The sequence below is a fragment of the Artemia franciscana genome, chromosome 2 (assembly GCF_032884065.1).
Source record: "Artemia franciscana chromosome 2, ASM3288406v1, whole genome shotgun sequence".
NCBI classification, from domain to species: Eukaryota; Metazoa; Arthropoda; class Branchiopoda; order Anostraca; family Artemiidae; genus Artemia; species Artemia franciscana.
Genome location: NC_088864.1, coordinates 35,345,671 through 35,361,936, shown reverse-complemented (window position 1 = coordinate 35,361,936; position 16,266 = coordinate 35,345,671). Strand labels below are relative to the sequence as shown.

General features: G+C 35.4%; 1 protein-coding gene across 4 annotated transcripts in view; it reads right to left on the bottom strand.

Annotated features, from left to right (window-relative positions):
* Positions 1 to 920: 920 nt before the first annotated feature.
* Positions 921 to 16,266, bottom strand: part of LOC136040794 (DNA-directed RNA polymerase III subunit RPC6-like) — a 29,716-nt gene continuing 14,370 nt past the window's right edge. For 3 of the 4 annotated variants that reach the window (XM_065725128.1, XM_065725136.1, XM_065725144.1), the window contains exon 2: positions 921 to 2,010. In XM_065725128.1, coding sequence (XP_065581200.1) covers positions 1,010 to 1,993 — 984 coding nt within the window. In that variant the 5' untranslated portion in view covers positions 1,994 to 2,010 and the 3' untranslated portion in view covers positions 921 to 1,009. Of the gene's footprint in view, positions 2,011 to 6,063; positions 6,195 to 16,266 lie in introns of those variants that run through there. The other variant, XM_065725150.1, reaches the window with a different exon arrangement.

The window sequence follows — 16,266 nt, the reverse complement described above, 5'->3', positions numbered from 1 at the left end:
AGTACAATTTCATCTGCAAGTAATGTACATAACTAACTTCTCAAATAAATAATATTTTCATTTACCTCATTCCTTAAAAAAAAAAAATCCCATTGCTTCTTATCCGGAAACTAATTTAACTGATTTGTCTATTTATAAAATTTAGTTTTTACCTTCTAAATAACAATTCAAAATCTCTACCACTAGCAATATTTTGCCAGTAGTACAATATCATCTGCAAGTAATGGACATAACAGCTCCCACGACGTAAGTTTTAAATTAGGACAGTTCTATTTATAAATACCAGAATTCGGTGATTGCAATTCACCAAAAGTAAAAACAATTAAAATATTTTAAAATCATGGCCGCAATTTCAAGAGTTAAGCAAAAAAAGAAAAAAAAGAAGTTGCAATCACTCAATCACTTTTCTTTCCTGAACCGTGCAAAGGCAAGGCAAGCAGTAAGCTCTTGTAATTACGGATATAGCCTGACTCTAGGTAAATGTCAAAGTCTAGGCAAAATCGACTGCTGATGTTGACACCCGGATAGTTCGAATATGCGCATAATTTTCTCCCGCGTAACTAATAGTACAAGTACACATATATAAAAGTAGATGTCGCCCTATGTTTCAGTGTCAGAGATCCATATTCAAAAATTAAAACACCTCTTTTACTGAAGTTTTCAAGTAGCCCGTTTTCCTTATTAATGGTGGTGTTAAAAAGATGAGAAACGCTTCATTAGAGTAGTCAAGATTTTCTTGCGTAACTTTAGGATTTTTGTCGTTTTACAAGTATACAAGGATCCCCAAAAGAATATCTTCATACTCCTTTATAAAGAGTACAAACCGTTTTCGTGCAGCAAAAAAGTTCGTAGTAAATCCAGAAGCTTCTGCTGGAGGTGAAAAAGTAGAAGAGAAAAGAAAGGCACTGATAACACATAAACAATGGATCCAGCAACTTTATTTTTCATAAATCAAAATACTTTAAAAAGAAAAAAATCGTAAAAGACAAAGAATAAACTCTCCATTAGATTAGACCAAGGGTCGGACTGACTTTAAAGGCTCTACAAGCATGTCAGCAGTTTCTGCAGTTTCTTTCCATTTGCTGTAATATTCGCAAGATTGTGGGGATACAACTGCATCTACACGACACTCTTCTGTCAAAGGACAAAATCCACACGGTACAGATGAAAACCCAGAACTCTCCATCATAGCTTTAGCAAACCTGTATACTGGTCCGTTTGAAGAAACTTTTTTAACTACTGATCGTTCAAACACTAAATTATCACAAACAGTCTCGACATGTTCAACCGTGGTTTTTGCGTCTATTATTTTTTTTTCTTCCAAAAACTTGTGTATTTCTGCAGGAGTCAAATAATGCCTTTTTCTTTCAGCAAATAATCCAGAATTATCAGATGGTCGGTTAAACTGTTTTTTCAAATATGCCAAAGTCAGATTCATTAGCTTCTCCCCAACGTCCGGTTCAAATTCACCAGTTGATTCATTAACCCAGGGCCCACCTTTGTCAGCAATGTACTGTTGGTCAGGTTCAATATCATAAAGCATCCACATTCGCTTATGTCCAGTCCCTGGAAAAACCTCTTTGACAAGCTCTTTGGCCTTGAGAGACTTCAGAGCAGTTATACACTGCTGTTGAGCAACACCGATCGATTCCCGAAGATCCTTAATCCATATTCCTATTTTACCAGAATCTGCTATTACATCATATATGGCTTTTTCAATTTCATTTTCAAACTTGACATTTTTCTGAGCAGCTGATAATTCCTTGTACTTAAATAAATTTGTAGCGCCTTTTTTGAAAATTGCAAGTTTCCCTTCACTGACAAGTTTTTGCAATCTAATTGTACATTGCTTCAAATCCAGATCTGGATGAGATGATTTTAATAGTGGACCAGACACTCCTTCAGGGTGTGCCTTGCAAAAATCTAGGAGAATTTTATCAAGTTCGCTGGGATCCAGCTTTTCTTTCTTGACAACAAAAGAGCTTGACGTCATTATTTAATGACTATTCCCTGAAATTGATGAGAATTAATAATTGTTACAGCTGTGTAGATTACTGGCAAAATAGTTGATCATAAAAATGGAGAAATAAAGAGCCAAAGTAACAACAAGAGTATTCTGAAATAGACATAAATTTATGATCCCCAGAAAAACCTTACATTTTTTAATTAATTTTTTAACATTTTTGATCTCGAACTTAGGCAAAGAAACTAAAGAAAAGCTTCGTTTTTATTGTTGTTGCAAAACATGTAAGTTTGTTGGGCATTAAATATATGTTTTACTTTGAGCCTTTCTTTTGTCACCTTTTTTACCGTAAAATCTACTATCTATGTGTCAATTTACTTTAAAAATGAGCTTTCTCCCAAGACTATATGACCACTAGTTCGGCACAGGGGAAAAATAGCAAAAAAGCAGACGTCACTGCTTCCCACGTGAAAAAGGGTTTTTCCTTGTTGTTCAAAGTAGAGGACTATAATTCTCATAATGGCGTTTTTGACCATAGCGATTTCAAAGGTGCAGTTTTATCTTCGAACCAATACGGTACTAATTTTGAAGGGTTTCAGATTTATCTGAAATTCCAATATTTTTTTTTTTTTTTTTTGCAATTAACTTTTAGGATTACGATTAGCCAAAATGAAATTCACTATTCCTGAATCACCTTCAACTATCCATGCTTCCTCACTTGATAGTTTTTCTTAACACCTTTTTTAAATTGCTGATTAATAAGGACCTTGGTTTGCTATTAACTAGGTTCTTCCCCAAGTGCTTGTGCTTAGGGGGAGGAAATAAGTTCCAGAGGCGATCTTTTTAACTATTTTTGAAGATTCAATAAAGATAGAGAAGCGTCCCATGCTAGAGTGTAAAGTTCAGTAGGATGAAAGTCGCGATCTATCTTTCACAATAAAGTTCAGGAAATTATTCATTACATGTTGGAGAGGTGTAAGTTATTTTATCATTGCACCAAACTGTGGATAAGTCTGTGGAAGGTGCCAGTTCAAACACAGATTAGGCAGATAAGTGGGGATGATTGGATGAGGTCAGACTAGAAAATTTATTAGAGTATTTACAACGTCACAAGCCAGTCCTCTGAAAGTAAATGGGTTGCTTGACCATTTGTAAAATGAATGTAAATCATCGTGTTTTGTTTTTGTGCGAAAAAAAAATCTTTGAGAAATTCCTTCTTTCTTTTCTGCACACTGTGCGCACGCATCATCCCATATAAACTCTCCAAATCTATTAAAACGCCATATCACCCAATATCCACACTAGAAGGGGCAATCAGAGACATGCTGGCGTTAGAGTTTTCGCTTAGTCTGATGCAAGGCATGGCAGCTGGTCAGTCTGCTTAGAGAATGAGCAGCTTAGAGAAATGAACCACTTTCATTTCACAATTTGGTTTTTTAAATTCAAATGCATAGCATTTAGTATTTGGGTTAAACGTCAACCGAAGGTGAACTTCAAAGACATATGGAACAAATATATGAAGGCTTACAACTTTGTTTGGGCCCATAATTAGAGTTGGTAATACACTTTACTTATATAGCCTAAGCAAGACGAAAGGCATAAATTTAACAAAGACAAAAATACTTCAGAAGATTACCTCATTTTGGCCATATCATTTCTGACCTGGGAATCCTCCTTGATCCAAACAATGCAAAATCTTAAAAGAAATGCGTGCACCCTAATCAAGGGAATAGATATGAAAAGTTTTTGGGTAAGCTTAATTACCTGTCCTGGCATGTACCTAACTTGTCCATCCAAAGAGAGCCCTTGAAAACTATATTAAAGCAGACAAATTTTGAATGGACGGAAGCATGCGCAAAGGCGTTTCCTACCATCGAAGATTTAAAATATGGGATACTTTCCCTCCTCTAACCTTCAAAAACAAAGTAGAGCCTTAAGTTGACATCTCGTGAGAAAGTTGACATATCGTTGGTCTATGAGAAAGACGAATTCATATCCTCTGGATCTAGGTCACGTATTACCACTGAGCAGAACTATTTAAAAATTGAAAAAAAGAGCCATATGGAATCTTATCTGAATGTTACCACTTTCATTATTTTCTGTATGGCTATACGTTTTCTATCATAACTGATCATAAACCCCTCAAAACGATACTAAAATGACAGATCACCAAGTCACTACCTCACTGACATTAAACCGTCATTTACATTGAAGGGTTTAACTGCTTCAGTTAAGATTACCAAAAGAAAATTTGCATAGCTTAAAGGACAAACAAAAGAAGATCCTACTTTAACGATGATACCAGTTTTGATCAAAATTGATGACTATCCTAAAAAAAAACACCAAAAAGCATGCAGTTCAAGATCCTCAATAGTCTTTCTACATCAAATGCTTGATTTGATATGTTCAAAGATTTCTACAGTAGCAATCAAAGTAACATTTTAAATGTGATAAGGGAACATGAGACTTACAGCTAAGTAATTAACCTCAAAAACTTTAGGTAAAATAATATTAGATTGATAGGAACCACATGAAACTTTTACTAAAATTGTAGAGCAGTCAACTTTACTAGAGGTATGAAAAGCAGAGACTTAGTTAAAAAAATTCAATAGGTTTTGGAACTTTTGTAACTTTCAGTGAGCCAGCTCAAATGTTTTCAGTTGACAATAATGTAATGTCAAATCCATACTGTTTTCATAATAACTAATACACTCTCACATATCAATATATATGATTTTATGAAACATGAAGCAAATTAATTTAGTTAGATTAACCTTTAAAACAAGTGCCAGAAACATTTTTCTGCAATAAGAAGGGAGGTATCATCCTGTAGCATTCTTATTCAGGCTTAGTCAAAATGAAAAGAGATGAAAGATTAATTCCTATCCCTTCCCCATACTCCTTTTTATATTTGATAAGTAAGGTTCATGGAGAGTTAGACAATTTAAGGATGGAAATGGACTCTTTTAGGCATCTGGCACCCAACTTACAAGATCCTCCCCTTCATAATAGCTGATTTGCAATTCTACACCACTTAACATGATCATGACAAGAAGATTACTCAACTTAGTTAAATAGAGCATTAAGATAAATGTTCATATTCACCATTGATCCTGTATTGACCATGTTATTTTTCAGGAATGAATTTTCCACCATGCAGCCTTTCTTTCTCTGCAACTGTTAAGCTCAATACATACTTTTTTATACTTCTCAGATCAATTGGCTTTCTCAAAAGTTTCTATTAAAAACAACTAGTCCCTCTTTGGGGCAAATTTGTAGTTCGGCACAAAAAAAATGGCAGAAAATGCTACTTTCCTGTGGCAAAATCTTTTGAATAACTTAATAGGCACTAGAACTTTTAATTTCTTTTCAAATGAGTACTCTACTCTTCTTCTAGGACCATCAATTCAATACATCACAGAAAAAACAACAACAAACAAATAAACATTCATCTATGATCTTTCTCCTTGGAAAAAAGCACAATTCTGCAGTTTTGTAGAGAGGAGCTAGAAACTTGTACTGAATCTAATGGTGTGATTTTCATTCAAAATACTTGCTTTGTTGAAGGTGTTTCATACCTTTTTTGGAAATCATGGAAATTTTCTCAGGATTATAGCTTTTGATGGGTGACTTTAAACGTAACGAATCCTATATATTTGGAATCAGCATAAAAAGCTAGTTTATTTTACCTATTAGTTTTTATCAAAATTCTTTTTTTTATAGTTTTGGTTAGCACTGGCCTAAATTGCTCCTTACTTGGAATTTGTTACCACAAACTGTTTGATGTGGCTTTCAGGCTAGACAAGGCTTGTTTGACAAGGCTTTCAGCATCCTTAGTAATGATGAAGTTAGAAGTATTACATTATATGCAAAAAGATTATTTGCTAGGGAACCAAATCAAAGTGACTTACAATTTTTAACATGGATTGAACATTAATGGTTAAAAATCTTTATCCCAGGCAACTCTAGGATTTTTGGATGTGTTTATTGCAGCCCTAGTTCATCTAGTAGAGATGAATTGTTGCTTGCTATTACAATATCAATTTACCAACTCTTCAACTTTTCAAAGCATATGATAGTAACAGGGGACTTCAATTTACCAGATCTAAAGCAGCTGAATAGTGGAGGTTTTTCTAAATCTGGGACATAATTTTGTAGAGATAGTTCTCTCCTGAGGTGTTTATACAAAAATGATTTGTGTTAACTTCAATACATAATAATGAGGAAACCAGGAACCATCCCTCTTGGATTTACTTATAGTGGATGATAAAGATGATGTTTTATCAGTAAAAAATTTACCACCATTTGGGCATAGTGATCATGTGTGCATCCTCAGTATACATTGTTTACTTCCACCTAGAAAACATAAATTTATAAGACATGTGTTTGTGGACAACCTCAAAGTAACTAATGAATTAACAAACTCTGACGAGTCTTTCATTGAAAAACAAGATATTGTAAGTGCATGGAGTGAAATGAATGGATTTTCTGAAATAACAACAGTCACCAGAGGAGTTCCAAAAGGTACTGTGCTTGGGCCAATGTTGTTCAATATCCATATTAACAATGCCCCATGTTTAGTTCTAAAAAAGCTGAGCCTACATGCTGATGATTCTAAAATAATTGGCCCAGTAAATGCAGACACCACCTTACAAGCTGATATTGACTCTTCCTCTAAATGGGCAGACAGTTGGTGCCTTGATCTAAATATTAAAATGTGCATAACTATCCATTTTGGGAAAACCAATCCAAGTCATTTATACAATATAAGCTCAACTAATGCATAAAAGCAACCCATTTCAGCTGCAACTGAGGATAGAGATCTTGGGCTGATTATTGATAACAAGTTGAAATTCACATCTTACAGGAATGATTGTTGGTAAAGCATTACAAAGACAAGGACTAATAAAACAGACACTCTCCTCCAGAGTTCCACAGACCATGCTAAAGTTGTAAAAAGCCCTAGTTCAGCCTGTCATAGAATATGGAATGACTGCTGCCTCCCTAATCAATAGAGAGGATGTAGCTGCCCTTGAATCCATTCAACAAAAGGCCACAAATTGTATAGAAGGATGCAAAGCTCTGGATTATCCAGCAAGATTGATAAAATAAAAAAATCTACCTTTGATAAAATGTCTCACCACTACCTGATGATCAAGCTGTCAGTATATCAGATAGACAATGATGTTCCCCAGTGGATCCACAGCTTCCTACCTCATAGAATCCAGATTGTCACTGTATATGATGAAAGAGGTGATCTCATCTACTCCACACCAGTTCACATTATGAGCAGTGAGCAACAGCCTGGACATTCAAGTTCAACCTATACAAATGCGAAGTCCTGCATCTTGGTCCAAACAGCCCCTGCTATAGTTATCACATGTTTGACTCTGCAGGTGCCAATATGCCCATTCAGAATGCCAAGAAAGAGTGCAATCTTGGGTAATCATTGACAATAAGCTTAAATTTCATAGTCACTGTCAGAACCAAGCAGCTAAGGAAAACAAGGCCCTCAATTCAAACAAGCATTTGGTGAAAATTTGCTAACCAAGAATTATCAAAAAGCTTTACATAACCCTTGTGTCCCCATCTTGAGTTTGGCATGTTGATTTCAATCCTGTACTTTAAGTGTCACATGGAGATACTTGAGAAGGTCCAGTGTAGAGCGACCAAGCTCCCTTTTGCCAACATCAAATCTCCTATAAGCAACAACAAGAAAAGCTTGACTTGACTACTTTAATGTACTGTTGAAATAGAGGAGATGTCATCCTTGCATTCAAGATGATGACCATTGACACCATTAAGCCTGTTTTTGATTACAGTGAATACAACAGAACACAAGGATATCCAATAAAACTACATTAAAAATTTTGCAAAAAGCATTAGAAATCCATCTTCTTCACCAATTGCATTTTTCCACAGTGGAATTCACTCAGCAAATCTACTAAGTCAGCCAGATCACTTGACAGATTGAAGATTGGTGTCAATCATGATTGGAGTGGCAATTCATTGAAGATGTAGAGGGCAAACCAGTATCATAGGTGCCACCTGCCCCTTTTAGCCCTCAAACACACCCAGGATCTAATGGCACCCAATGATGAAACCAAACTGTCCTGTATATATGTAAATGGTGAGGATCCACTCTTGAACTGTGACATGAATATCAAGTCTATGTTACCTGGAGACATCTACAGGTTCTTCAACCTTAGTTGCTAGAAGATGTGATTTAAAGTAATTTAAGGTAAGATTACAAAAACTTAAGTTACCTTCATTAGTTTATACAAGACAAAGGTGGGACATGATTATGACTAAGAAATTATTAACCAGCAACAATCCTCCACTTTACCTCTAACTAGACAATCTGCAGAGGACTAGAGGTCACTCATTAAAATTGTTCCAGAAGAGAGCCCAGATGTAACATATAGACCAGCCCCCTCCCCTCTATAAAATTCAGGGCCAAATCCCTCATTCACACCCCCTTAGAAATCCTCAAATATAAGACCAAATCTCTCATCCATACTCTTCTAGAAACTCTTAAGTTCAGGACTAAATTTCTCAGTCATACCCCTTTAGTAAATTTCAATTAGAAAAAGGTTTGAATAAAATCATTTAGAATTTAGCGGTTGCTAAATTTAGCAGTCTGCGTAGTCCAACGCAGTTGGACTACGTGCATTTAGACAAGTTAAATGTTACTTAACAAGTTAACTAACTGGTTATTCTGAACTCTGGGTTTTTTCCACTCAAAACCAGAAAGGAAATCCTTGCCATGAAAATAACTTCTGGGTGCGGGACTAATCACATGATTGGATAATACCAATAGTAGCGGAGGTCAACCGCCACAGGTCACCAAGCCTGTCCGGGGAGTTCTGGTTTTAGAAATCGCGTTGGATATATCAGCCCAACACAAGGAGCGAGTAGTCAGTTTTTCAGGAGAGATTTGAATAGTCAAGATCAATTGTTCATGTTCACCTTTTCATGCTATAAGTCATTGAAGCTATTTTGTCCAAGGTTGTATATTGTAAGTAAATAAACCTTATTGTATTTAATCATCTTCTGTCTATGTACTAGGGCATCAGGTACAGTTCCTCTAGCCTTCAGGTACGGTCCCAAGGGAATCTATATTTGTTTCAGGAGACCTCGAACAACACTGAGATGGTTCTGTCTCCCAGGTTACTGGGGATTATATACGAAGCCTTTTTATTTTATTAATAATTTAGCTCCCATATCCACATTAAGCTATTAAGACTTAGAAAAGTCCCAAGCACCTCAAGGCCAAACCCCCTTAAGTAAACTTATCACTCCAAACCTATTATTTTACAAACCACCCCGTAACATATGGCGCGATCGGAAAAAGAAAGCAGCAAAAGGAACTGAAAGTACCTACACAATAAATGCCTACTAACATAGACAAGTATGATTATTTACATTTTATTTTTTGATTTTTAAGTGCAGTGCAATTGTATTTCGATTTTTGCATTTTTAGGTGCAGTGCGATTTTATTTCTATTTTTGCATTTTTTTCATACATAGGTATACCCCATTCCTTTAAAAACCTTTAAAAAAAATGAAAATATAACAATAATAAAATTAAAGTTTTTTTTTGGAGATTATTTTATACCGATACTTAAAAACAGACTACAATGGACCAAGAACAAGATGAAATATTAAAAGCGCAACAGATAATTGCAACCTCGGTAGAAATTACAAAATCATTACCAGAATATGAAGGAGATACGGACGTTGATCAATTCAACATCCATTTAGGACAATTCGTGGAAATGACAAAAATTGACCAAAAAGTATTAAAAAGTATGTTACTTTTAAGACTAAAAGGACAGGCGCTAACGTTTCTAAAACAAATTGAAAATATAATAGGCACAGAAGCAACCTCAACAATTAACTCAATAGAATTATTGCAACAGGCCTTCCAAAAAAGATTCATTGACACAAGTTCATTGAATAAACTGAAACATGGCTTAGTTACATTCGAACAGACACAAAACGTTCGTGAGTACTTGCATAAAATTAGAATCGCAACAGAAGCGCGATATGGTCCAGGAGAAGGGGAACTATATGAAAAAATTATACTCAATGCATTTAAACAGGGACTCAACGCAAAGTTATACCGCCTTTTGATAGCTAAAAATATTGATAACCTAGAACTAGCAGTTCAGGAAATAGAAAGAGCCGTAGAAACTGATTCGATTGTCCTGCAGCATCAAAAACTGTCAATAAATGCTATAGAAAACAAAGCCCCGGTAAAGTCAAGAGATTCCTCTCCGCGATTTTTCTCCCGAGAATCATCGCCCAAACCTGTTCGAAATCAAATTCGAACCACCACACCTCCAAGACAAGTACGTTTTGCCCCCAATAATCAATTAAGGGCACAAACTAATAATGAACCATTAAGGTGCTACACCTGTAACCGGTTAGGACATATCGCAAGAAATTGTTTCGCAAACAATAATTATCGCCCAAATATTAGGGGAACGGGTAACCGTTTGTCCAGGGGGACAAACTATAGTGGGTACGCCCCTAGAGGCAATCGAGGGAACATTTTTGTAACAAGAAATAATTATCCCACCCAAAATGAGAATTTCCAACGCAATACGTATCAATATCGAGGAGGGTATCGTGGAAGGACAAATCAACCCAGTAATAGTTGGAACAGAAATACAAGAGGAAGTTACATCAGCCGACGGCAGCCATATAATAGCTCCATCTCAAATAATAATCAAGGAACCCAAAACAGAACAAATGAAAGTTCTACATCTAACATCTGGGAATCCCAGGGAAACGATATAAGCCCCCAAAATTCGTAGGACCAAAATTTGGTGGCAAGATAATTTATAGGTCCCCTCCAGTAATAATACCATTTTTAAGTGCAAATAATAATAATATGTTACCAGTATTTGAGAATTTTAACGCAGGAAATATTTATTTCTCAGCCCTTATAGATTCAGGGACAACCGTAAATGTGATAAATACATCCGTATTTAATAAATTACCAAATTATATTAAACGACGAATGAGCAATATCTGTCCCAATTTATCAAGCGTAACCGGACATGACCTGGATGTGAAAGGCACTGTGTACCTAGCCTTGCGCAAGGATAACAGAAATTTCTATACTCGATTTATAGTTTGTAAGAATTTTCCATACGAGGCGATAATAGGCGCAAATTTTTTAAAATCAAATAAAATATTATTAGATGTAGCAAATTCAAAGTTTATCTACCTGACGGACACCATATCAATAATAAATAACATACAAGCAAACAAAGTAAGGGAGAATATAGGCAACATGAAAGAGTATAGAAACAAACAAATTCAAGAAATTTCTTATTTATGGAAAAAACTTGAAAAAATAGAAACTCCCGGAAAAAAAACCAGCGGAGAATATTCTAAATTCAATAAAAGAAGAAAATAACGAAAAATATTATGGATTTGTAGTGCGAAAAACCAAAATTCCCCCTAAATCAATGCAGAGGGTCCAAATATCACAAATGTTAGAACCAGTTAATGATAAAAATGAAATTTGGGTAGCATCGCCGTCGGAAGATCTCCCGAAATATGTAGTTTGTGAAGAACAAATTATAAATTACGAAAAGGGAGAAGGTTACATTTGGGTAACGAACACCCACGAAAATGACCTAATTACCCTAAGCAAAGGGACATGCTTAGTAGAGATACAAATAGTATCGGAAGCCGATATTAATAATTGGAAAAATTCGGAAAAGAACTTAGTGAATAATATCAATGTTCACGTTGACAAGGAATATCCACTGACAAGATCTCAATTTCTTGAAAAATTCGAACTAAGTCACATAACCGATGACTCATTAAAACAAAAATTATGCGACTTATTATGGGAATATAGAGATGTCTTTTCGACATCTGAAGACGACATACGACTTATTCCATTTTATGAACATGCAATACAAACTACAGGGCCGCCAGTTGCAAAACAACCGTACCGAATTCCTTATAAACATAAGGAATGGCTAATAAACAAAATACATGAACTCGAAAAAAATCGAATCATAAAACCAAGCATAAGCCCATACTCTGCCCCCGCCATTCTAGTCCCGAAAAAGAATAATGACCTTAGATTAGTTGTAGATTATAGAGCCTTAAATAAACAGGTAGTAAGTGACAAATTTCCCCTACCTAGAATAGACGAAATTCTAGATTCTATATCAAATAAAAATAAAATATTTACTTCCCTAGATTTGACACAAGGTTATCATCAAGTAAAAATAGCTCAGGGCGATGTTTTTAAAACAGATTTTTCAACAACAGAATGTGGCTCTTATGAATACTTAAAAGTACCGTTTGGACTAAAAACCAGTTCAAGTGCATTGTGTAGACCCCTCCTTCATTTACTAAGAGGCCTAAATAACATAATTCATTTTGTTGATGACGTCATAGCTATGGACAAATACGCGGAAGACCACTTAGTAACCCTAGCGAAAGTATTTGAGAAATTCAGAGAAGGCAATTTAAAATGTAGACCGGAAAAAGTAAATCTTTTTCAAACAAAGCTAAAATTTTTAGGAGTAGTTGTAACGCAAGGTCAAATTTCCCCAGACCCTGAAAAAATAAAATCTGTTAAAAATATAAAGCCCCCCCAAACAATTAAACAATTACGAGGAATCTTAGGATTAATGAACTATTTCCGAAAATTTATAAGAAATTACGCACAGATTGCAAAACCTTTAACGGACCTCACGAGAGGCAACCCACAAAAGATTGTGTGGTCTAAAACAGCTCAGAATGCATTAGATCATTTAAAAAAGGCTCTAACTTCAGAACCTATTTTATCGTTACCCGACTTCCAAACAGGACAATTCGTTGTTACAACGGATGCCTCAAACAAGGGAATTGGGGCGATCCTCTCCCAAATAATAAATGGGGAAGAAAGAGTAATAGCGTACGCTTCTCGCACCCTGATTTCTGGAGAGAGTAATTATTCTGCTACACAGCTTGAATTATTATCAATTATCCACCATTTGGACAAGTTCAGACACTATTTGGTAGGCAGAAAATTTAAACTGCGTTCGGACCACAAAAGCCTGCAATATTTGCAAACTTTCAAAAAGCCTTCGGGAATCCTCGCGAGATGGATTTTAAAAATCCAAGACTTAGATTATGAATTTGAACATCTTAAGGGAAAACAAAATGCCCCATGTGACTATCTAAGTAGATTTCCAGATAATACACCAGTAGAAAATGAAAACGAAGAAGTTAATACAATAAAAGCAAAAATTGCTCCAAAAAATGAAAATTTTAAAACGAAAACTAGTAATTCGGTTGAAAAAGAACAGAAAAACAGCCCACTTTCCTTAAATTCTATAAAAATAGGATCAGAAGAAAGACAATACTTGTGCCGCTCTAATAGAATATTTCATATATGATAAAGAGCTACCCGATGAAATGAAATCTTTTAAAAAAGAAATTGATAATTATTATTACGATTTAGATGAACAAATACTATGTAAAATAATGACCGATAGCGATAAAAGAAATCAAACTTCCATTGTACCAGTGTTACCCCAAATTTTGGAAAAAACCCGCTTTTGAATTTTTTCATTCTGATGTGGGAGGTCATCTGGGAATAGATAAGACTTTCCATAGATTAAAACAATACTTTTTCGTTACTTCAGCCTTAACAAAGTTAAAGAATTATGTTAATAATTGTGAAACCTGTAATTTAAGAAAAAATCCTCAAGTCTACCCTAATCCAACGATAGGAAGAACGCCTACGGCCCGGTTTCCATTTGATATAGTTTCTTTTGATTTATATGGTACAGGTAGAGGATTACCCATGTCTAATGAAGGACACACCTGTGTACTGTCTGTAATCGATCATTTTTCCGGTTTCACATTTGCTAAACCATTAAAAAATCAAAGCGCTTATGCGACTTCGAAAGCTCTTGCTAAAATATTTCCTAATTTCGGTATTCCTAATACAGTATTGAGCGATAATGGCCCTAATTTCGTATCGAAAGTAACTAAGGATTTAATGTCTTTCCTTCAAATAAATAAATTGGTATCAACCCCCTATCATCCACAGGCCAATGGGAAAATCGAAAACAGACACAAACTATTCTCTAATATTTTAAGCATTTATACGAAAGAAAATCGCAGGGATTGGCACGAAACCTTACCTTATTTAACTAATGTAATTAATACAGCTTATTCCCAGGTTATTCGTGATAACCCATTTTATATATTATTCGGACGAGACTTTAGAATCCCCTATAATGAAATTATAGAGTCACGACAATTTTATAATGATTCTCAAGATTATAAACAGGAATTTATCAATAGAATGAGGAAAACTTATAAACTTGTAAAACAAGAAATAGAAAATTCAAAAAGAAAGCAAGAAGCCAAAAATATTCCTAACGTCAAAGGTAAACTCGATTTCCAAGTAGGAGATTGCGTTTACTTAAAAAATGAAAACAAATCGGACGGCAAGAAACTTTCGGACCGATACCTAGGACCGTTAAGAATAATTAAGAGGTATGATAACAATGTTACATTTAAACTATTAAAACCAAAAACAGGAAAAATCTATAAAACCCACGTTAGTCGTATAAAAAGGGCAAAATTCACAGAAACATGGACCCCTCAACCTTCAACATCAAATACCTCGGAGGACGAAAATCAACCACCTCGCTCTAGATTAAGTGAGCTTAAACCTTTTAATTTCAAACAAGGATAGTTTGAGAATAGTAGTGACGAGGAGAAATTTAATGAATTCTTAACAATGACAAATATGGTTACCCCTTAAAAAATACCCCCGTTACGCGGAGACGGAAAAAAGTGATTCATCGTCCAGTGAGGAATCAGAAGAATTGGACTATACGATTTCTCCACAAACGCAATTTTTCCCGGATCGAATTTCGACACCTTTTCCACCAAAACGTTTCCCCGACGATTTGGTACACCCTGTCACACCAATAGACAGACCTTTTTCGTTACACGATGAATTAAATAAGGCTATACAGACCCCTGGTGACATAGAGTCAGAAAAGGTCTACCAGCCGCAACGACAAACACCGTCTCAAAAGCAAAACCAAAGGACTGGGTATCTTGGAAGGAAACCTTAATGCAAATAATTCCTCACCCCCCGGAAGATATGGCTTTCAAGCAGTGGAGGCACCCCAAGAAGACATTTGAATCCTCCCAAAGCTCCCAAGAATCGTTCAATTCTCCCGAGCCCAGAGATCAACAGGACGAGTCAATCAGTAAACCCTCTACTTCACGAGGAGAAGAAATTTACGAAGGTCAGGCTGGATCTACACCTAGATCTCAAACTTCTACGTCAAGAGAACCAGATACTAAATCTACATTTACTAGTTCCTCAGATACTGAGAGTGAATCAGGCGCAAATGAGCCCAAAGATGTGGAAGGAACAAGACCACAGAGTGCAACTGCCCAGGCTAAAAAGGCACAAATTAAAGGTCAAAAATTTCTTAAAAAACAATATAAAAAGTTTGATTTGATATCGCTAGCGAAGCCAAAGAAAAAAACCGATTCTACCGAAGAGAAGGTAATAACAAGGTCAGGCAGAGTTGTCAAAAAACCAGATAAATTAGATTTTTAATAAAAAAAAAAAAGAAAATCTATCAGTCCTAGATAAAATAAAGGAAAAAAAACTGATCCTATAAATATCCTATATATATAGGGCAAAATAAAAACGCCTTATGCTTGTGATATAAAATTCTAAATGTTTGCACCTAAAATTAGAACTGCCCCGTCGACTAAACGTTTCGCCAGATAAGTAAACGAAACTCTTCCTAATTCCTAAAATTTTAATTTCTCCAATAATATAACCCATCGCTTTGTTAACAAATCTTACCAAAAGTAGAACTTAACTGGAACAAAACGTTAATTGGAAGGCTTATTAATATTACCATAGCTTACGCGTACCAGTCAGAAGATTTAGGTTTAAAACTAAATTGCAATCGAGATTACAAGCAGTTTACTATGCACGCTACCTGGGATAACGATAACGGACGCTCTTACAAGTTGTGATAAAAAGGCTAGGCGTGTTTCAGCTCGCCTTTCCACACATTATTTGAGAGGACTCCTCAAAGCTACTTCTTCATCGTTACAACCAGTGATAAAGTGAACAAATGAAATTAAATCATAATCCAAATTTACCGTGAGCCAATAGTCGGTAGTTGGTAGGATACTGCTTACGAACTTCATCTGAATTCATAAGCCGTATCGGTTCGATTTCCCAATTACTATTTCTTCATTGCTTCAACCCATGTTATTTAGGTTTAATTC